Below are 22,240 nucleotides of genomic sequence, written 5' to 3'. Positions count from 1 at the left end.
CTCGCAGCCGATTTCAATAACGGTTTAAAAAACAATCTTTAATTTTTTTTTTTGTGTTTAAACTACAACTTTTGGTATATAGACTTTTAATTAGCTTATAGAATCTCGAGTAGGTACTTCCTATGTGATAAATAGCTATAATAAACAACGCTTTGAGTCCAAGAAGCCCGGACAAAAACACATAGCCCGCAACGCCAGTTTATCCCTATCCTATATTTTATTTTGTGTACGTGCAGTTTTAAGTCTTACACCGTTTCTCAGATTTGCGCCATTTTGTTTATTTCTTTTCTTTTCAGCGAGGTTCATTTGTCTCAAACGGCGAGCGCTATTTTGTTGGACCAGCCAACGACGGAAAGATGAATACAAGCGCACATTTCAGGAAATTCCATCTCATATTTCGCCATTCTGCCGTGAGAGAAGGTCTTAGTAACGCACCGTCAACCTGTGGGCTTGAAGGTGAGTTGAGTTGAATTTTTACAACAAAGAACTCCGTGCGCCAGTGCGTGCCTGGCAAAAACGGCCAAATCAATGCGCTGTTGTTATAACCGCCATTTTTTTCCCGCATCCAAGAGGCTTATCTCTTTTGGCGAAGTCCTGCTCTCCTTATCTACATTAACAATAGACTTTACAATGCCTAATTTCACGTAGTTTTAGATCATGCGCCAGATCAGATAGGTTTTCCTCACTGCTCACCTCTCAGCTAAAACAAATAAATAAACTCTCAAGTTTGGGTCGATAACCCGATGGAAAGAATCGCTAATTGTTCTTTTCTCTTGCGCGCGTTTAAAAACGCTCTTGCCAATAGCTGTTATACCATTTGTGCGCAAAACTGCGAGTGAGAAATTGCACGGGTCATTTGAATGAAATTCCTTTTCGCATCACCCCGCTGCACGATTTGTTGACCCCAGATACACTTCTGCCTTGTGCGTGCAAGCGCGGGAACGTAGCAGAAATCCACCTGATATCCTGATCCCCTTATCGCGATACGATCGCGTCGCGCTCGCGAAGGAAGGTCATCTGAGAAATTTGTGACGCAAAGCTGACAGAGTTCACGTGGACATTTCAAAACTGATTTGATACCATCAACAAACCAACATCTTTCAGTTTACTTTGTGTCTTTAGTTGTCTGAAACCATTTTTTTGGATTTTATCAATTTAGTACCTTTTCCGATTGGTCGTGTTGCACGAAAAATGGAGAATTTTAGTTGAAGAATAGCTAACAAATTAGATAGAGAAAATTGCTGTAAGATCTTTTCACTACGTGCATCATTACGAATTGATGAAAACAGGGAACAAGTTATAGCTCTGCTCAATCAACCAGTCACTAGTCAGAGGTCATTGTCTAATGATGGAGGTTATAGATTTTTTAAATTTCGTAAATACCAACTTGTTTCAAAAACACACTGATTTTCCCCCTTATTCCCTCCCTGCTGTCTCAAACGTGCTCTATGTGCATTTGATCACAGGTTTTCCAAATTGTTCCGGAGAGAGAACGCACGAATAAAACGACTTCTAACTCAAGATGCTATAAAGTTGTAAATTCCTTTGATGAAAGTCAGGAATTTCACGCGCATGCAAATTGTTCTGCAGATGAGGCTGTCGCTGCCAGCACGCAGCATGCAGGCCATAGAGGCATTAACAAATCACTTCATTTCACGATCTGACAGACCGGAAAACTGAAGACAGGTCCACTTTTCTCCTGTCTGTGCGCGTCATTTCTTTGCGCAATGTATCTGGTTTTGTTTTCGTGCGCATTTGACACTGCACATGACGCATACGAGGGAAAAACCTGCAATTAATGTTTTCGTGATCGATTTTTAATGACGGCGATCAGTTGCATAGTTGAAACTGATCTTGTCTTTAACTCAGTGCCCTTTCGTCACGCACCTCGCGTCACGCAACGTTCCGAGTGCTCGAGACTCCAATACGGACGTTTTATCCACAAAGACACTAGATTGTTTACCCATTACCGTACTATTTTGTATAAGTATTAACTAGACCTGCTTCACTCCAGCGCAGTTAAGGTCCGGGCAATCAATGTAACTCACAATGTTGCGCGCAGTTTCTTCGTTGCACCGTCTGTCTACCCCAAAAATCTTTGCGCGCATTATGCGACTACAAATTTCCGAAGTGGAATGATCGCCGTATAATCAGCTATGTTTCTCCATGTGTCCGGGCCTTTGTCCCAGTTCCCTGCTAACGTTGTATTCGGTATTGAATGTTTAGTAAGTGCTGTAATAGTAAATTTGATTCTCCGTGAAAAGGTTTTCGATCACGCTTTCACATTCCGAATCGTATGCAAAGCACCTTTCCCTTTTAATATGTTTGTAGTATTCTTTGAAGGTAAGCTATGTTCTTAGGCTTCGACCGTATTAGTCCCCCATGCTAACAACGATTTCGGTGGCATAAAACAGCTCTGGAGTATTACAAGACTATCGCCTACTACCTCTCTCTTTAGCTTTGTAAGATAATTCTAAAATTTTCCCCAACAATTTGCCTTAGTGGATAGAGGCATTGGAAGAGCATCCCAGCAAGGATAAAAAAAGGTAGGTAAAGTCTGTGTCCGGCCGAGGCTCTCAGCCGGAGCTTCCCGGTTTCCGTAGCCGACTAGGAGTATTGCTCCCCCCCTTGTGGGATGCTAGTCCATCGCAGGGTTACCTCCCAGCAGTAATCCCGGTACCCATTTGTCCCTGGGTGGAGAGGGCACTGTGGAGTAAGTGTCTTGCCCAAGACACAACGCAGCGCCCCGGCCGGCCGGCCTCGAACCCAGGCCGTTCGCTCGGAGTCGGCGCGCTAACCATTGACCACCGCGCCTCCTACGTCCCAGCAAGGAGGCAACCCTTTAATCTGTCCGACGCGCTTACTTTCAGCCACGGTTGCCCGCACACGTCTGTAGTGTAACGAACAAGGAGAGTGTAGATATTTCTTGTGTAATTATAACGCTTCATTGCTTTCCAATCTCTCTCTGTTTAGACACTAACAAACCACTGCCACTTTTACGTGGCCTGCCGTCACACCCTTCCAACGAGAGCAACTCGAGGAAAAGACGAAGAAGAAGCATCGATGACAGTTTTGTTGAAACATTAGTGGTCGCAGACAAGACTATGGTGGATGCGTTTGATAGCAAGGCGGATTTACAAAGCTATATCATCACCCTAATGGGAGTGGTAAGTAACGCAATCTCAGATTCAGATTTCACATGCGTTTTGTAATTTACCAACCATTGCCTCGGTTGTCACGCAACGCTTTTAGCTTAGCGTGACCTCGGAAGTGAAAGCTGCCCATAAGGCAAAGGCGTCCGGCTCTTCTACAACTCAAGCTAAAATTAGAAAGCGTGCAGCCTCGCAATCTTATACGCAGAATTTCGTTGGCTTGTGATTCCCCAATCGAATTCAAAACAACACTTACCCCTGTGTGAATCCGTCTGTTTAAAATAACGCGCGTAGAATACGAGCTAGGAAAGTTTGCTCGCAAGCTATGACGCGCACGCTTGAAAAAGTTGTATTTTTCCGCCTTCATCTTAGTCGTTTAATTTGCGCCAATATCAGGCGACTCAAAATATTCATAGACAGACGTGTGAAAATGCACATTTTGCATCGGAACCTTAGTTGGTGCGATAAGGCTGTCCGCCAACACAGATCATAACACCTCCGCGCGATTTACTATAGCGATACACGCGCGCGCGTTATCACACGACCGGCCACGACCCTAAGAACACGTCATTGTTTTAAAATCTTAAGTCCACTGCACCACACCCTGACGTAAGCAAGGCAGGATAGCTTTGTCTGGTCCCGGGACATATGTCCGGCTCAGCTCACGACAGCAGTTTAACTATCGCTAGCATAGTTGAGCAAGTTTCCCGTACTTGCAATTAGCAACTCCAGTATTTTCCAATCGAATAAAACTCCACAAATTGTCGCATAAGATGATCAGGCCGCGAACGAATCGAACGAGAAAATATCTGGTTAGCGTTTAATTTATTTCGCACGCCATGACCTTAAACAAAGATATTTCAACTAAGTTCCCCCGCTCAGTCCATAAGTAGTCTATAAGCACCTAATATGTAAACATGGTTAATCCGCTGTGATATGGCTCGGGGTTTAATCAGATAAAAATGCATGATGAAAGGTCACCGAGTGATAATCAGGTGTCTATTAAAGTTCTTTCAAGGCCCTGGGCAGGCACGCGTGTTTTCTGCAGTTCAACGTTTGATTGCTCGATTTATACCTCAGTAAATTCACTCAATTTCTGTTCATGTAATCGTGTCCTGTAGACGTGCGCAAGTCCTAATTTTCCTAAACTGTCCTGATAAAATGGATATCGGGATAAGTTTCTAAAGAAAATGTTTGCGTTTCGTCGGCGGGGAAGTGGAACAATTACATTATGTTCAGTTAGTCGCCGGTTTTTGTTCAGCGGATGTCCCGTACGTTCGTCCTTTATCGCAGTAATGCAAATTAGGACAACGCCTAAGCCCAACGGTGAAGCAGACGCTTCTTCATCGTTAAACGATAGCAAAATATCCAATGTAAATCCCTTGACAAACGAATGCTCGTGCCCTCCTAGTCAATCCCCGGCCTGCTTTTGCTTGTCATCGCGAGAGAAGAACCGCAGACTACCCTGGCCAGTCTAGAGATGCTTCAGCAATCCGCTTAATGACTCTTCACGAAATGAGGTGTAATACTCGAACGCAAACTCCAACAGGTGAAAAACTGACTATCATAAATAAATTGAACGTTAAAATGTCATTGTTAATTAGTTCACTTTTTGTTACGTTATTTACTTAATCTTTTTGAGTGAGTAATCTTACATAGAAAAAAAATCTTTTTTTTATTCCTAACGAAAGTTTCTGATGTTTAATGCTGATTCTTTCTGTAGGTCGCTCAAGTATATCGTGACAGAAGTATTGGTAATTCCATTAACATTGTCGTGGTAAAGATTGTCTTTCTGGAAACAAACGAGGTATGCTGTCAATTGTTTTCAGTTATTCTGTTGGGTGCAACGCCGACGCAAAAGCGTAAAAAATAACCAATCTTGAAAACTCCCAAGCCTGCATAAACCTTTAAAGTTTATACTAGCAAAGTCCAAAATGGTGCCGACAAGCGGGAAACAGTGGGTGGTATTTTTGCATACCGGCGACTTTGTGGTTGCGCTGGAAGGTGCTAATAAAGAAGTCGTGAAGCAATTTAAATCGGTGCTAATCAAAAACTTCCGCATAAAGTGTTTCCTGTTTTCTTAGCTGCCATAACTTTGCAGTGTTAGGGTTAGTACCCGGAAGTCCCTCGGCGTCGCCTACCTGGGAGATTACTCTTGACTTAAAGATAGGTGCTGAGCTTTGTTAAAATGTTATCGTCACCATCTCATCCTACGTATACGTGTACCTAACACTTCACAACAGCTTCAGTCTCAAAGCATTTTTTGCGCCCAAACAACTTGTGCTTTGAGATGACCGATGATAAAGCGGAGAGTGCGTAAGAAATGTCGCAACGGAACCGAATTAAAGATTGGATTTAGTTAATTCTGTTCACCTTAGTCATGCCTTAAACCGGTGCCTGATTCTTGTACTTTCCGAAGCACGTAGCAGGGGATCGTAAGGCAACTTCCACATGATATGATGGGGTTCTATTTTATTGCACGTTAGGTCTCCTAATTCCACCCCCAACCTACCCCTCCATTCTCCCCCTCACTGGTGCCCATTTTTCTCCCGTGGTGGAAGAGAGGCTCTGCGAGAGTAGAATGAAAATACGAAGTCAAAGGTCAGGGCTCGAATCTCAGACCTCGTGCCCAGTGTATTAGCCACTGGGTCACTGCGCCGCACGCGCCTGTCATTTCACCTGTTGCCATGACAATGCCTGCACTCGTCATAACAGGCTATGATGTGTTTTTGTTAATTTCAGCCTGGTATCCGTATTTCGACAGACGCTACTAACACTTTGAAAAGTTTCTGCCGCTGGCAAAAAAGAGTCATGGCGAAAGAGGACAGTCACCCTGAACATCACGACACAGCAATCTTATTAACAAGGTAAAATTCATCTTAATTTTGTGTAGAGGAGTTGTGGAACAGCTGTGATAAAGTAAAACCCTAAGTTATCACAGAATGAACCGCTTCGCCCACAAATATCTTTATCAACCGATCAAAAGTGTAAGCAGAAATGTGTACCGGTGACAAGCGCGCGGGGAAAAGACACGTGACTAAAATGTTGTACTGGTTTTAGTTATCGAAGGAGACACCACTTGCAAGTGTTCGTCTTCTTTCACCCAAGTGTATTAAAAAACAGGCAAACAAAATAGAGCAGTTGGATAATAAATTTCTCAGATGTTTTGCTGCGTAGTGTCGCTGAGTAATCTTACCCGTTGTCTGTATTTTGTCTAGCCCTGCGAGCTTTATTTGTAGTTTGTAATTTCCTTAATTTCCTTTAGACTCGGCCAACCTCGTACCCAGGTCTAATCCGTGCGTACGGGCGCACGCTACCCCCTTTTCCTTTTTTTTTCGGTCCGATGGTTTTACTAATTTCGCTTAGTTATGGATGCTCCGCTCGCGCGGGAATTCCGCTCAAATAGCCGTGTATGCATTTCTAATATCCCCATTTTGATATTCCTCTGTCTTAAAATTTGTTTCGTTTCCCTTTTTAGGAGAAATATATGTCGATCAGCTGGAAAATGTGATACACTAGGTAAGTTTTTGAAGCCATCATTGCTTTAGTTTAATAATTCATTAAGAAAATACAAAGGAAATTAATGTTTAATGTGTGTCTTTATATCTAATAAAGACAAGGCTAAATTTTATGTCCAATTTTCTTGGCCAAAATTAACCCAAATCTAAATATCAGTGCAAGAATGTAAAGATCTTCATCAGAGGTTTTTGAAGCCGTTCAATAAACTCACAGTTCGTGCTTTATGTGACGAAACTCCTTGCGAAAAAGTGTCGTTAATGCTCTCGTATAAGTTCTGTAGGTTGCGAAATCCAACAGGAAAGAATAAAGAAAACGCTGGTTACGAGATTGAATTTTTATTCACCTACCAGCGACTCTAACTACTTATAGAGAGAACATTGTCGCGTAGGTGCAGGCGTTAAGGCACCCCACCTTAACCCTGTTTTTCTTTGTATTTATTTTTATCCCTGATCCTATTTGTTTCTGCTTCACGTCAGGTCTTGCTGAGCTTGGAACTATGTGCCATCCTTCCAGAAGCTGCGCCTTAGCTGAGGACAGTGGACTGAGCACGGCGTACACAATAGCACACGAACTAGGACATGTGTAAGTATCGAACTTTTTTACTGAATCTGAGCAGGGATGTGGGGTTGTTCAACTGCAACAAACAGACAGCAAATATTTCAACATTCCGTAACCAAAAAAAATGCGTTGCTGTTTGTGCGTACTGTAAGCTTGAGTCCCCCCTCCTCCTCCTCCTCCTCCTCCTGCTCCTTCTCCTCTCCTCCTCCCCCTCCTCTTTCTCTCCTCCTCCCCCTCCTATTCCTTCTCTTCATGCTCTGCCTCCTCCTCCTTCCCTTGCTCCTTCTCAGGTTCGTGCGCCTTCTCATGCCTCTTCTCGTTCTCCTCCTGCTCCTCCTTCTCCACCTCTTCCTCATCCCTTACTTCTCTTCTTCTTCTCCTCCTTCTCGTCGTCGTTCTCCTCCTCCTTTCCTCCCTCTTCTCTTTTTCCTCCTTCACCTTCCAGGAGTCGGTTAATCAAACTCAAACCTTTTTTCATGCTTTGTGACACTGCAGTTTCAGCCTTCCTCATGATGGCGATAATAACAGGTGTACACGGAGCAGAGGAGATCAGCACCTGATGGCGCCGTCACTCAGCTTCGATACAAAGCCGTGGTCTTGGTCCAATTGTAGCCGTGATAAAATCACCCAGTTCTTAGAGTAAGTACATACAGGACCTTCCCCGGGAGCCCATGTTCCCTTGTTCCCTGATACCCCTGGGGGAGCCTCACCATAGCACGTTTTCACATGATGTTTCGGCGGCCATACCGGTGTCCCAAACGTACAATCAAGAGTTTACTCCTGCTTTGGAAAACGAGCTCTTTTCTTATGCAAACATTTGCTATTGTTTGGAAATTCCATTTGTGGCCTCCATGAAAACCCTCGATGTTATGACATATCGAGAAACCGATGATATAATAAATAGTTTGAACCATGGAATATTCGGGTAGCCGAACTCTACAAATTTTGGCAATGCTTTTGAATATGATTTACGCTCAGGTTATCGAATCCCCAAATTCCAGAACTCTCTTACCGGGGTCGCTGTGTTGTGTTCTTGGGCAAGACACTTAACTCTCGCAGTGTCCCTTTCCACACAGGTGTATAAACGGGTACCGGCGAATTTAATCCTGGGGTTAACCCTGCAATGGACTAGCACCCTATCCAGAGAGGGATAATAATACTCCTTATCTCCTAATGCTACGGTAACCGGGACACAACAAGCTCCGGCCTGATGCGCTACTAGGCCCGAACGCAGACTTTACCATTGTATTGTGAGATAACGTCTTTAAAAACATTCGCTCATAAGTTCGTTCTTTGTTTTTTTTTGTCGCAGTCTAGGTTATGGATCTTGCTTGGCAGATAAACCCCAAGAAAAAACAGCAATAAAATACCATGATACTCTGCCAGGGGAGATTTACAGCGTCGACAAACAATGTCAAATGATTTTCGGGGATAGCTCGTCACTTTGCCCTTTTATGGTAAGTTATGACTTGTCTTTTCCGAGTTTGTCCTTTTTTGCTTTCCAGGGGCGGATAAGGGGGTGGATAGGGTGGATATCCACCCCCCATTTTTCGGAATCGAAGTCACTTTATTTGAAATAGAAAAAAGAGCTCTCGCTCAGTCTGGTTGTTGTTCGCCGTCCCGTCCCCCCTGGGTTGGGTGGGTGGGGGCCCTTTCCTCCACCCCCCCCCCCTTTTGAATCCTGTCCCCCCTGCTTTCTAACTACAGTGAATAACTCTATCCGTAAGAGTCTGCTTAGGGAAGATAAGTTTAAGGAAAGCACCCACAATTGTTCGATATTATTAGCTATAGACCAGTGAATAATTTACCGTATTTACTTCCAAAAGCCCGACTTTCGTTTCCGCTACAAAAAACGAGTATGCATGCAAAAATTGCCACGGGCTTCAGGGCTGTAACCAGACCTTTTACCGAGGCAAGATCTTGCTAAGGGGTTCTGGGGGCAGGCCCTTCAGAAAATTTTGAAATCTAGATGCCATGAAACTCTTTTAAAGACATTTTTCTTGAGGCATTTCCTGAGAAAAATCATTTTTTTCAACTGGGGATTATTTTCCCAAAAAAACATATTTTGTTTTTAAGTTATGGGTAGAAATCTAGACGAGTAGCAAGTGCCTCGTCTTGCCATTGCTTGTTACGGCCCTGGGCTTTATCGCCCGTTGTCTCGACGACGGGCAATAAAAACAGCTGCTTTCAGGGAAAACAAATCAGTGAAGTATCTCTAAATTAAGTCGTTGACGATTTTGAATGATAAACGTTCTTAATGCGTTCGTCTTGTCTCCTTTTTCTCCAAGGAACCTTGTCGACGTCTCTGGTGCGTGAAGATGATTGGACGTAGAAGAGGTTGCTCGACTCATCACATGCCGTGGGCAGATGGAACGCCTTGCGCCAAAAAAAGAGTAAGCGTGAAATCCTACTTAATCTTCCTCAATTCTAACCATCCTTGTTTCTCAGTTTTGGTTTGTTATCACTCCTTTGCTGTTTTACTAACTTAGTAAACTATTATTTTGTGATTTTACTCGCTTCGAAAGTAATTTTGAACATCGCAAATGAGCGACTTAAGTCAAAAGTCAATCTTGGATATAAATTCTATTTGTTATTTGAAGTATACAGTCAACTCTCTCTTAATGGACACCTCTATAAGACGGACACCTTTATAAGACGGACACCTGGTGATTGTCCCTGCCGTTTTTCAGTCATTTTACTGTAACTAAACTCCCAATAAAACGGACAACTCTCTAAGACGGACATCCCGAGTCCGATTTCGCTAGTCCAGTCCAAATGTCATCTTCTCTCAATTCAATCATTCACTCATTTTTGGACAGTTTTCAAAAGCGAGCGAAATGTCTCAATTATAGTAAACCCGGACATATGTTGACATTTATTAAATCTAGTCTGCAAAAAAAACTAAGGTCACTAATTAAGTTGGATTGTTAAGCATGTCTTAATTATGGTATCATGACTCTAGCCCTATCTTCACGTGCGTTAAAGCGTGCACATGGCCATGCATTTTCTTGGCTTTACTACCCATCAGGCGTAAACAGATTAACTTTCTTTAAAAGAATATATTCCTTATCTTAAATTTGTTATTTGAAGTAGAGTAACTTCCCCTCCCGAGTCTCATTTCGCTAGTCCAGTCCAAACGTCCCTTCCTTCAAATTGTCACTCATTCTTGGATAGTTTTCAAACGCGAACGAAACGTCTAAATTGTAATAAGCCCGGACTTATGTTGACATTTATTAAATGTAGTCTGCCAAAAAACCGAGTAAGGTCACTAATTATGTTGGTTTGCAAATCATGCCTTAATCATGGTATCATGACTCGCCTAACTTCACGTACGTTAAAGCTTGTAGATGACCATGAATTTTTTGGCCGTACTAACCAGCAGGCGTAAATAGATTAACTGTATCTAAAGAAATCTATTCCTTATCTGTCTAAGTACATCTTCGCTAATTTCTTTACTGGGATAAGCCTACAAAAGCACTATGCCAAGAAAACGCCTGTTTTTCCAGGCCAAGGCCAAATCCGTTTTTTTTTTCCACTACTTGATGTTGATGAGACCTGCGTTATCTGTTATCAAGAAATAAATCAATTAAGCAAACGCGAGTTTTAAATACTTTTAACCGTGTATAGATTTTTACGAGCACGTACACGAGTTCCTACAATTGATTTGACATTCATAATCTACAATGAAAATTAAAGGAGCTACGCCACGGGGCTTTCGCAGATTCTTGGTCTTAACTCATCTGAAATTAGTGGCAGGCAACTTAGCCCATGAAAATCATTATCTTTGAACGGATAGAAATCAAGCTACAGCTATGAATATCGATTTTTGAAAGACGCGCAGAAACAACTTGAAAAAGTTAAGCCTTAATTTTTCAAGCTGCAATCCATTTCCATCCGAGCTAGACGCTTGTTAGCAGTTTCAGTGCTCTAGTATATCAATTTTTAACACAAATGGACTATTATCCCTGCGACATTAATATAAATTTTCGCTATTCAAAAAACTGGTTAAATCCGTGACAGAGCCCCTTTAATAAACTTCAAAACAACAAGGTGTGTTTCGAGTGTGTCAATCCAACATGAATGTCTCGTTTCTCATCTGTCATCAATTACATGTACGTTATTGATACGATAATAACGAATCTTTTATATGCCATGTTTGGCACATGAAGATGTCATAATTACGTAATGATCTTTGGTTTTAGTTTTCTAGCAAATTTTGTAAAGTTCTGTGCGTTCCCTCAGATGTTGGATTTGTACTTTGCGCACGGCTTTCAATAATGTCAACAACTGTAATTGCTTTACTCTCAAATGAAGACCTTATAACGTCACCTCTTTAATTAATAGAGACCAGTTAAATGTCATTTCGAAATTATGAACACGCGACCACAAACTTGTAATTGCTTTACTCTCTAATGAAGACCTTACAACGTTGCCTCTTTAATTGATAAAGACCAGTTAAATGTCAATTCGAGTTTATGAACACGCGAGCGCAATCTTTGTTTTCTGAGCGCGAACAATGTTACAACGTACGTTATTCAAGCATAGAGCATTTTCCCTTAAGCAACAAGCATATTGTAGACTGTTACTATCTGTAGCTGTTTGCTGCAAGTGTTTTTTTCTCTCAAGTTTTAAATGTCGTTCTTAACACGAGGTCACGAAGATAATATTGTGAGGCGATAGGGTTAATTTTTGTTGTGTTTTCAATTCCAATCACTCATACCCAATTTGTTTACATTCTCGATAAGTGTGGTCCATAGATATCTTTAGAATGGCGCGCGTTATCCACTTCAACTAACAAGATTACCGGGTAAACAAATTTTATGACGTCATACAACAATCCCTGTGACGTCAGGAATGGCAACAATTTTCGTGTTTTCAATAACGGCTCCTTATTTGGAACCACAGGGAAAGTTGTTTACAGTAAACTTTGATGTGCGAGTGTTGCTATGCAGGCACACATTTTGTCGACAGCGAACTCTAGGATTTTGTGGAGTTAAAAAGCAAATTCTACATAAGTGCTCAAAAAACTGTAAGAAGGTTTTCCATGATGGACTTTTAAACGTGTAAGACAATTATGAAAAGCTCCTAACCTTGCTTAAATAGCGATGTCATATTAATTTAATTAAAAGATTACAGCAGTTGAATTTTTCTTGCTCATTTTTATCGCGTATATAAACCAGGAAAAACATGGTTAATTTCAAACTATCAAAGTTGATTAATTATCGTGACATATCCAGTACAAAGTTGAAACGTGATTGCGAAACAAGTTGAAGGTAGTTGCCACTAAGGGACGGACCATTATTTTTTTGAAGCGGGGGGGGGGGGGGTGAAAAATATTGAAAAGAATTGTTTGCAGGGCCTGGAAAGACAAAATAAATTGTTTGCAAACACGATATGTATAACAAAAAATAGTAAGAATTTCAAAAAAAAAGTTTGCAGAGGTGCATAAACTAAAAAAAAAGTTTGCAGAGGTGCATTAACTAAAAAAAAAGTTTGCAGAGGAACATTTTTCACCCCCCCCCCCCCCCCCAAGAAAATAATGGTCCGTCCCTAATCACATAACTTTTAGGAAAGATTTTTTTACTTTTGCTGTCATTTTTTGTCAATTGTTAGTGGCTGGTTGCCCGCGCGATTTCCCTACGACTGGTCCCGTGTAACAAGATCTTACTTTATTAATACGAACCAGACAAGGCATTGCGTGACGAACGGAAGGCGTTACTCTCACACGTGACTCAGTGCCTTCGAAACGTGGTAATAAAGGTTGAAAGTAATTCGGAAAAAAACCCTTGTTTACTTTCCTGTATTTTTCTTTCAATTCACAGTGGTGTATCAAGGGCCAGTGTGTCAAGAAACGTAGATTAAAGCCAGTGGATGGTAACTGGGGTCCGTGGGGTCCGTACAATGAGTGCACAAGGAAATGTGGCGGAGGGATTACCTTTTCATACAGGAAATGCAACAATCCAATGTAAGTACCTTCATTTGCCTCGTCACGCAACTATTGTCACGCAATTTGATGTTCGTTTAGCAGGTCACGCAATTTTCCCCTGCAAATAGGAAGAGTTGTTAGTCGTATTAAATGACTTCTTTTTAGTTCTTGAATCTAGATTGCAGAAGATAAATTTCATTTGCTGACCTTAATTTTATGTTTTCTTCTCAGACCAGAAAATGGTGGAAAATATTGCGTTGGACAAAGGAAACGATTCAAGTCCTGTAACTCTCAGGTAGTAATACCGTAATGTAACGAATTATAATTCCGTCACGTTGTGTTACCTGTTACACTCACACTCTTGTGACAATTGCTTTATAAAAGTGTAACGCAATGGTCATCGTGTCTGTTCCTTTGTAGGAATGCCAGAAAGGGTCAGCAGACTTCCGAGCCCTGCAGTGTGTAAATACGCATGCGCGAACTGTGAGTGCCGGATCGAAGAGCTACAGAGCAACACAGTGGGTGCCGAAATATGCTGGAGGTAAGAACGTCACTTAAAATTAATGAAGTGTCTCTTTGCTCAAGATCCACTTTAGTTTAGATGCGGAGGTCAACAACTCACCGTTCCAAGTGTAGTTATCTTTATAACCTTTTTAATCTTATCTGGGCTAATCAAAGGTATCAAAGCTACGCAGCATAACAAAAGCGCAGTTTGACGCTTCTTTAATGCAATCAAACGGCAGCTCAATATGCTTGAAGCAACGTTCGTTTGTCTTCAAAGGTGTCTTAACTTTGATCATAAGCCAATTAGAGACGACGATTGTGGTACTTTTAGAAGGATAAATGGTTTACTATACAGGCTTCACCAATTTCGTACCCCAGACCCGCCTTTTGGTCAGCACCAAAAACGCGGACTCAAACCTAGTCCCTATAGTGCTCATTATCAATTATCAGCCAATCAGCTTTGAGCATGAATCGAACTTGGCCAGATACGGCGTTCTTGGTGCTCTCTTGGGACGAGATTGAGGTCGTGCAGTTTCAAACTCTACCACTAGGGGTGGTTTTTGCGCAGTTTATGCCCATTTACCAATCAGCTAACAGTTAGCTTTTGTTTACAATACAGTTCGAAAAGAAGACCAGTGTAAACTCTACTGCCGCATGGTGGGTACGGCGATCTATTTCAAGTTAAGAGACAAAGTTATTGATGGCACCCCGTGTAACCAAGAGACCAACGACATCTGTGTGGATGGAAAATGTCTGGTAAGTGTTCAGTTTTTCAGTGGTGAAGCACGTTGGTTTTCTGACTGGCTTGTTATCTGCTTAAACGAAAACTTTTATGTCAGCTTAAAAGTGGTTGCATATGTACTGCAGGCAGATTTAGTAAAGACAACGCAACGAAAATGATGCGAGGGGTAATACTCTGGAAGACTTGATTTTTATTTTCGGTGCTGGCGCTATCTTCTCCTCCACAAAAAAAAAAACACGACAACAATTTGCAAGTTCTGCCTCGTAAATGAGACTGATTGTAAAGGAAATGCGTCTGCTTATGGGAAGTCTTGGCTCGTGGGGGGGGGGGGGGGAGTCTTAGGGAAGGTGTTTGCGTTTTGAGATTGCAAATAAGAATCCGCTTGAGGGTACTTTATGTTGTATTGCCAAAGTGAAAGAAAAAATATGACTTGGTCTGTCTTTTTTATAGCCTGCTGGATGTGACAGAGTCCTTAACTCAAAGAAGAAGGTGGATAAGTGTGGAGTGTGTGATGGAGACAACTCATCGTGCAGGAGATTCACAGGAACATTCAATGAAACAAGGTTTGGTAAGGTTTGCCGGCATGTTATTGCAAGGGCTAGGGCTTATTGAGCGGTTTTCAATTGAGTGTCGTAAAACCAAAACCAAAGCAATCATGCTGGCCAATCAAAACAGACACAGACAATCCAGTGAACCAATCAAAACTCGAAGTTAATGCATGTAGCCGACGCAAAGCGCGGGAAAACGCGTGTGAGCGAGTCATGATTGGTTTTGGTTTCACTTCTGATTGGTTAAGAAAGTGGCGCGAGATTTTTAAACCAATCACAAGCGAAGTAATGCAAAACCAAAGCAAATACGAATTACTTTCGATACTCAAGTGAAAACCGCTCTAACTGTTACAAATTGTTCAATCCGTTTAATGTTGTCGAGGATTGTTTATCCTTACTTGTGTGCAACTTTTTGAGTTTAACTGTTGTCTACACTACAAACAGTCTCTCCTTTTGTAGTAAATAGTAAAGATAGTAAATTTTAAGCTCGGTAATAAATAATGAAGATGAAGTGTTCAACATGACACCAGCATGGGACAAAGAAAAATTCTGAGTCCCCGACGGGAATCGAACCCATGGCCTCCCAAATACCGGTTGGGCGCTCTAACCAACTGAGCTACGAGAGACTCGTTGTGAGCTGGGCCATTTCACTAGGTTGATAAGTGACACACATCCTGCATACTGCTAGGATCAGCAATGTCGAATTCATCAAGTTTGTAGTAAATAGTAAAGATGCTCGTGTCATGTTAAAAACTTTATCTTCATTATTTATTACCGAGCTTAAAATTTACTATCTTTACTATTTACTACAAACTTGATGAATTCGACACTGCGCTCGCTCGCCTTCATCCCCGCTCGTCTTTTCCGCGCTCGCCCGCTTTTTTCGCTCTTCTCAACAAACCGAGAGCCTGGAACAGGCTATGGCTTATGGCGCTTTACAGTAAAAATATTATTAAAAAGTGAAATTTACTTAAAAAATTTACATCAATGACAAAAGGAAATACTGTACTAACAAATAAAATAGCTAAGCTCTAAAAATGGGAATAAAAACTAAGAATCATTAAAACCTTTAAATGAAAAACTAACTCATTAACTAATAAACTAACTAATTAAGTAAGTGACTAACTAACTGTCTAACTAAACTATCTAATTTACTGGTTTACTGACTAACTATAAATCTAATTATAAAATTTGTTAAAAAGGTATGTCTTTATACAAGTCTTAAAATCTGATAGCGAGCCGCTCTCTCTCTCTCTTTTATAGTTCGGGAGAGAGTTCCATAGGCTAGGTGCTACAAAAGAGAAGCACCTATGCTTCCATGTTGAACACTTCATCTTCATTAGTCTCTCTTTTTGTTAGTAAAAAAGAAAAGCAAAAAGCGATCGAGTATAAAACACGGTCAGGGAATGGTTGGCATCAATACACACCTGACCTCAAGTTTTCTTTTACTTCCTAGAGGGAACGTGTGACTGCTTGTGGGTTACCATCGTTTCAAACATTTTTTTTTTTTTAAGTTTTCTTTTTTTCTGCTTTCAAACAATTTGGTGTGAAAGTTATTTTCCTAGAGTAGCTTACTCGGCCTGAACATTTGACGATAAACTATTTTTGTTGTAATGGAGCAAAATTATCATTTTCTTTTTCCTTCGTTTTCATCTACAGGGTACAACTATATATTTACAATTCCTGTTGGCTCCACCGATATCGTAATTACTCAGTACGGCTGGAAAAATCGTGAAGATTCCAGTTATTTAGGTTAGTACTTTCCGTTGTTTCTGTTGGGTTGTGTGTGTGTATACGAGTATGCAATCTTGCCTTTTTTTACGTAGTATGAACATGATCTGAAGTTGCTTTCATTTGTTATTTTCAGCGCTTCAAGCTGAAAACGGCAATTTTCTTCTCAATGGAGGAATGATCATCGGGATTGGAGTAAGAGAATTCCGCTTCGCAGGCGGGAAAGTCTGGTACTCGGGTTCAGACAAGGCAACGGAACAAATCAAGATTGACGGGAAACTCTCAGAACCAATCAAAGTGCACGTGCGTAAACAATGCTACTTATTTTGTAACCTTAGTAACTACGTCGTGCGTTAATAGATATCTTACTTCCGGGCCATGTTATAAAATAAACTTTGGAGGAGACTAAGGACCGGTTTGGAGCGCTAGTTATTCTGTGATCGTATGAAAAGACAGCAACAAGATGGCGTCCAATTGGCGCTGCAGTATTCCCCACAAATAAAATGTCGGGATCACTTATCCCTTCTTGAACAAGAAACATTTTGCTGAAACAAACCACTGTCTGATTATAGTAGATTATAAACTTAGAAGTCTAGACAAAGTCAATATTCGCGCCGTAATGCTTATAGCTGTATTTTGCCTGATCCTGTTTTGGCGCCATTTTGATCGAGCCATTTAAAACTTCAGAAATTTCGTTTTACCTTGCATCTGATCAGATGATAACCAAGTTGTCCAATTTTCCATCACCTTCTGTAGGTCCTTGAAGTAGGAGAGGTTCTGCCCCCTAATGTTCACTACGCTCTCAACCAGAAAGTGGCGGAACCTACAAAGTTCGTTTACAAATGGGACCAGCTTGGACCATGGACCCAGTGCAGCAGACTTTGTCAAGGTAGGAATGTTTCTGTGCGCATGCACCTGGAAAATTGTCGTACATCTTGCCTCGCCAGTTTGTTGACATGGATAGAAAGAAAGAGATATAAGGGAAATGATGGAGGAAGGAGGAAAGCTATTCTTCTTCCCCCTTAATTATTCTCCCTATCTTAGGGCCTGTTTATATGGAGGAGAGTTGTCCCTGGAAGGAGGGTTACCCTCCATACCGAGCCACCCCGGGCGAGAGAGCTTTTCATACGTTTCTTTATAAATAGCTGCAAACCGTTTACATGAGAAATTGCAAAGTTGGCTCGGGGGGCAGGGTGACCCTGGGTGGAGGGTCACTCGCTTTGAAGGGAGGGTGACCCTGGGGAGCGAGCCAACTTTTTTCCATATAAACAGTTTGGTTGTTTTTGCCTCGCCTACCAGGGACAAGTTGACACATACGGAGCATGCGCAAAAGCTAAAATCAGCAAAAACAAAACTGCAGATAAATTGAAATCGAAGTCGGCGGTAAATTAGTCCAAAAAATGGTCTTTGTCGACGATTCAGCGTTCCTGATTTTAGAAAAAGCAGGCATAATAGATGTTTCAAAACAACTCTCGCTAGTCTTTTGAACCGAGAGGGCCAAGTTTTGGCTCGGTCAACAGGGACCACTTTCTCATCTAAACGCACGGCAAAAGATGGCTCGGGGGACAGAGTAACCCTCCTACCAGGGACAACTCTCCTCCATATAAACAGGCCCTTAAAGCCCCTTGTGGCAGAGCCTTCTTGCAGGGTAGCTATGTCATAAGTTTCACGAAATTTGTCTCTGTGTTACAGACCCTGTACGATCTTGCAACATCTTTGTTGACGATGATTCAGATATTTTTTTTTACCAATGTGTAAGGCAACGTTTCTTTAGCGATGTAAAGTGTTCATATTACATTTCCTTTTTCAATGAACCTTTACAGTACTTTTGCCGTCTTTTTTCAGGACAAAGAAAGCGGCGACCCAGATGTGTTCGTGCTATTGACGGTCAGCTTGTATCGAACTCACGCTGTGATCAGAGGACGCGGCCGAGTAGCGTGACAGAGGACTGTAACATCAGCTGCCGCCTCAGGTGGGTCACGCAATCTTCCGTAGAAATTGTAACGTATATCAACACTTCGTTCCCAGAAATACTTTCTTTGTTTACTCATCTAAGTCTTCTCTTCTCGTTCTTTCAGATGGCACATACAAAACCCGGGTAAATGCTCAGCACGTTGTGGGAATGGGTACCAGAGTCGAACTGTACGGTGCATGCGCGTTAGCAGTGGCCGCTGGGACGTCGTTCAGGACAAACATTGCCCAGGCGCGAAACCCGCTGTAGTCGTTCCATGTGAGGGCACGTGCGAGGGCACTAAATGGGTGTACAGTAAATGGACAGAGGTAATTCATAATTAAATTAGTGAAGGTCATTTGCCAATAACGCAGCGCCCGCCTTCAAATATACGCCTCCCTTTCTAATAAGCACCCTCTTTTGGAAGTGCCCCAATTTTAATTATAAGTGCCTCTGTGCCAAAAAGCGTTCCTAATAGCTAAGTTCCCATATTCTATTTCAACTTCTGCGTTAGAGTAGTTTCAGATCACTCGTGGTTGACCTTCCTTCTGAACTGCTGACATCATTTCCGAATTACAAAATAAGCCAGTCTCGATTGTTATTCTTGTATTCAAATCGTTCAAACGAAAGCGGTCTCTTTTGCTTTACGTATTCATATATTCACATCAAAAAAGGAATAAGTGCCGTGTCCCTTATAAGCGCCCCTCTCCAATAAGCACCTCTTGAGTTCCCAAAATTAAATAAGCGCCCAATCGAAGCATTACCGAACATAACCAAGAAAATGTTTTTTTTTTTCGTTTGTCATCCACAGTGTTCAAAAAGTTGCAATAATGGACAACAGACCAGGCAAGCTACATGCGTGGATAACTTTGGAGAACTCTTGATAGAACGGGATTGCCGACCTGAAGAAAAACCCACAGAAAGAAGAGAGTGTAATGCCTTCAGGTGCCCGTGGTGGACGGAGGGAGACTGGAGCTCGGTAAGTCGAACGTTCATACATATTCATTGTGTCTTCCTGTCTGTCTCTATGTTTGTCTGTCTGTCGGTTTGTCCTTCTCCCTGTCTGACTGTATCTTTGTGTTTGACTGTCTGTCTCTCTGTCTGACTATCTAACTGTCTGTCACCCGACTGACTGACTGACTTTCTATATGTCTGTCTGTCTGTCTGTCTGTCTGTCTGTCTGTCTGATTGTCTGTCTGTCTATAAATTTGTCTTTCTGTCTGTCTGTTTGACCGGTGTCGTGCATTTAAAAATTAATGTGCTAGATCTCAGATGAATAGGTCCAGCTTCGAGTCGTGACCAGTGTTACTAAGCAATCTTGGGCAGGAGCGCTAGCTTTAATCTGCACTGCCGAACGCTAAGGGTAACCCGATAAAATATCGGTGTTAATCTGTCTAGCTAGAAGGCTTAACTAAGTCAGCACCGATTTGCCATATGCATGGCTTTACCAACCCCTCTGATTGGCTCAGGCTTTATCTTACCTACCTGTGTAAAACGCTGTTTGTGTACGAGACAGAACACAAGACATTCATTATTTCCTCTCCCAGTGTAGTGTGACCTGTGGCACGGGGCAGCAGACCCGCCAAGTGATATGTAAAGGAGAACAAGGAACTGTTGAGGATAAAAAGTGTGATCCGAAAAAGAAGCCACTCACAACAAAGTCATGTGACCTGAAGACCACCTGTCCCTATTGGTTCGCAGGAAAATGGACGGAGGTGAGTGAAAGAGTCGGCATCTCTGAGGTCGTGTCCTTTTGGGTCCAATGATTTCAAACTTACCAGGTTTCGGTTTGCAGTCAACCCTTTCTAAGACGGACACCGTAGGGACCGGCTCCAACTGTCCGTCTTATAGGGAGTTTTTTTTGCAGTAAAATGACTGACAAATGTCTGGAAACAACACCGGATGTCGGTCTTATTGAGGTGCCCGTCAAGAGAGAGTTGACTGTACGGTATTTGGTTAGCATCTCGATAAAACAATTTTCAAATCACTTTAAATTAGTTGAAATGGTTGACAACTGTTCCAAACTGTTGTATTAGGATAAAAAGAAAATTATTGATGGCGGTTTATGTTGCTTTGTTTGGAGGCCGACGGATTCTTTTGCCATCTAGCATGGCGGATTTTGTATCATGTGGCCGCTTGTTTCAAAAAGCTCATTAACTAACTATATCTTTCGTTTCCAGTGCTCTAAGTCTTGTGACACGGGATTCAAGACTCGCCAAGTTCTGTGCCTTTCTGGCGGAGGACTGGTAGCTAGTGCCGTGGACGATTCACAGTGTTCAGCCCATACCAGACCAGTGTCACGCAAAGAGTGCAAAATTGAAGATTGTCAGACAAAGCTGTTCAACTTTGATGAGGAAAAGATCTTGGATTATTACTGGAGAATCACGCTTTGGTCCCAAGTAAGTTCCAATAATCTAACATGTTTGTTGTTGTTCTTCTTCTTCGTCTTCTTTTTCATGATGATGACGATGACGATGATAATGATGATGATGGTGGTAGTAGTAGTACTGCCAGTGGCTGTGGCGACGACAATGATGATGACGACATTGTTGTTGTTGTTGTTGCTGCTGCTGCTGCTGATGATGATGATGATGATGATGATGATGATGATGATGATGATGATGATTTTATCGTTAATGTTATTCTGTAACGTATGCTGACATTAATCCAACTTGGCTATAATAGTGTTTGATTGTTGTTTTACCTTGCAGTGTTCTGTCACATGTGGAGACAAGCCTGGAACACGGTACCGTAAGGTCGAGTGCGTGAAAGTGAAGCCTGGGAAACAGGAAGAACAGGAAGTGGTTCGCGAACAATATTGCGTAAGCACTCCAAAGCCCGCTGACATAGAGGAGTGCAGGGTCCTACCGTGTACAAGCTGGAAGCACGGGTCCTGGGGAAAAGTAAGTGTTAATCCTTACTTGCATTAGTTAATAAACTCGTGTATTTTAAATCACTTTTTGAGCGATGACTTTGTCGAGCTTTATGCAGGAGCCCTTGGATCGGTTCTGTCGTTCTCGTTCGAACAACCGAATAGGACTGGGAACTAACTACAGAGAGAACAAAGATTAAGTTTAGCACAACAAGAAATCGCCACGAAGAACACAAAGCAAAATACTCCTGGGAAGTTAAAAAGGACTAATAAAAGATATGAACGAAAGAGACAAATTATATTTGACAAATTCTATTAGATTCAGTAAACAGACAGATGTACAATTGACCTGTGTAAAGGAGAATAATGCGCCAAATAAAAGAAATATGTTGCTTTTGTTTCGGGGTTACTGTCCCTTCTTCTGTGGAATAAATTGAAATGCCAGTTGATTTTTTTCCACCGAAGAAGGGACAGAAACCCTGAAACGTATGGAACATATTTCTTTTATCTGGCGCCATGTTCACCATTTAAAATCATCATATAAACTGTCACTGTTTACATGCGCTACGCAGTCGCTCGAAATCATACAATGGGTCTGTGTGGTCCTGTCAGAGACAGAACTTGACCTTGCATATCCGGTCGCTCGCGATAGGTATCGTGTATCGTAGATTATATGTCACGCTATAAGGTAACGCAACTAGAATAAAACGCATACCTGAAGAAAGTTTTCATTTTTC

At 41.8% G+C, this 22,240-nt stretch overlaps 1 protein-coding gene and 1 non-coding gene across 5 annotated transcripts in view; one reads left to right on the top strand and one right to left on the bottom strand.

Moving 5' to 3' along the window:
• Positions 1 to 22,240, top strand: part of LOC144629286 (A disintegrin and metalloproteinase with thrombospondin motifs 9-like) — a 53,375-nt gene that overhangs the window by 5,766 nt on the left and 25,369 nt on the right. For 3 of the 4 annotated variants that reach the window (XM_078487503.1, XM_078487502.1, XM_078487501.1), the window contains exons 4-26: positions 297 to 456; positions 2,974 to 3,167; positions 4,876 to 4,959; positions 5,895 to 6,019; positions 6,631 to 6,671; positions 7,148 to 7,253; positions 7,725 to 7,868; positions 8,542 to 8,686; positions 9,518 to 9,622; positions 13,052 to 13,194; positions 13,387 to 13,450; positions 13,576 to 13,696; positions 14,279 to 14,415; positions 14,852 to 14,969; positions 16,609 to 16,701; positions 16,817 to 16,983; positions 17,437 to 17,569; positions 18,526 to 18,652; positions 18,759 to 18,960; positions 19,443 to 19,610; positions 20,179 to 20,346; positions 20,812 to 21,030; positions 21,343 to 21,534. In XM_078487503.1, coding sequence (XP_078343629.1) covers positions 297 to 456; positions 2,974 to 3,167; positions 4,876 to 4,959; positions 5,895 to 6,019; positions 6,631 to 6,671; positions 7,148 to 7,253; positions 7,725 to 7,868; positions 8,542 to 8,686; positions 9,518 to 9,622; positions 13,052 to 13,194; positions 13,387 to 13,450; positions 13,576 to 13,696; positions 14,279 to 14,415; positions 14,852 to 14,969; positions 16,609 to 16,701; positions 16,817 to 16,983; positions 17,437 to 17,569; positions 18,526 to 18,652; positions 18,759 to 18,960; positions 19,443 to 19,610; positions 20,179 to 20,346; positions 20,812 to 21,030; positions 21,343 to 21,534 — 3,156 coding nt within the window. Of the gene's footprint in view, positions 1 to 296; positions 457 to 2,973; positions 3,168 to 4,611; positions 4,702 to 4,875; positions 4,960 to 5,894; positions 6,020 to 6,630; positions 6,672 to 7,147; positions 7,254 to 7,724; positions 7,869 to 8,541; positions 8,687 to 9,517; positions 9,623 to 13,051; positions 13,195 to 13,386; positions 13,451 to 13,575; positions 13,697 to 14,278; positions 14,416 to 14,851; positions 14,970 to 16,608; positions 16,702 to 16,816; positions 16,984 to 17,436; positions 17,570 to 18,525; positions 18,653 to 18,758; positions 18,961 to 19,442; positions 19,611 to 20,178; positions 20,347 to 20,811; positions 21,031 to 21,342; positions 21,535 to 22,240 lie in introns of those variants that run through there. The other variant, XM_078487504.1, reaches the window with a different exon arrangement.
• Trnat-ggu (transfer RNA threonine (anticodon GGU)) lies at positions 15,502 to 15,576 on the bottom strand. The gene has a single exon. It is a non-coding gene; the product is annotated as a tRNA-Thr (tRNA).

This window comes from Oculina patagonica, chromosome 10 (genome assembly GCF_052425735.1).
Source record: "Oculina patagonica isolate OP01 chromosome 10, crgOcupat, whole genome shotgun sequence".
Taxonomy (NCBI): domain Eukaryota; kingdom Metazoa; phylum Cnidaria; class Anthozoa; order Scleractinia; family Oculinidae; genus Oculina; species Oculina patagonica.
The sequence above is the reverse complement of the archived record's forward strand: the minus strand, read 5'-3'. Positions and strand labels throughout refer to the sequence as shown.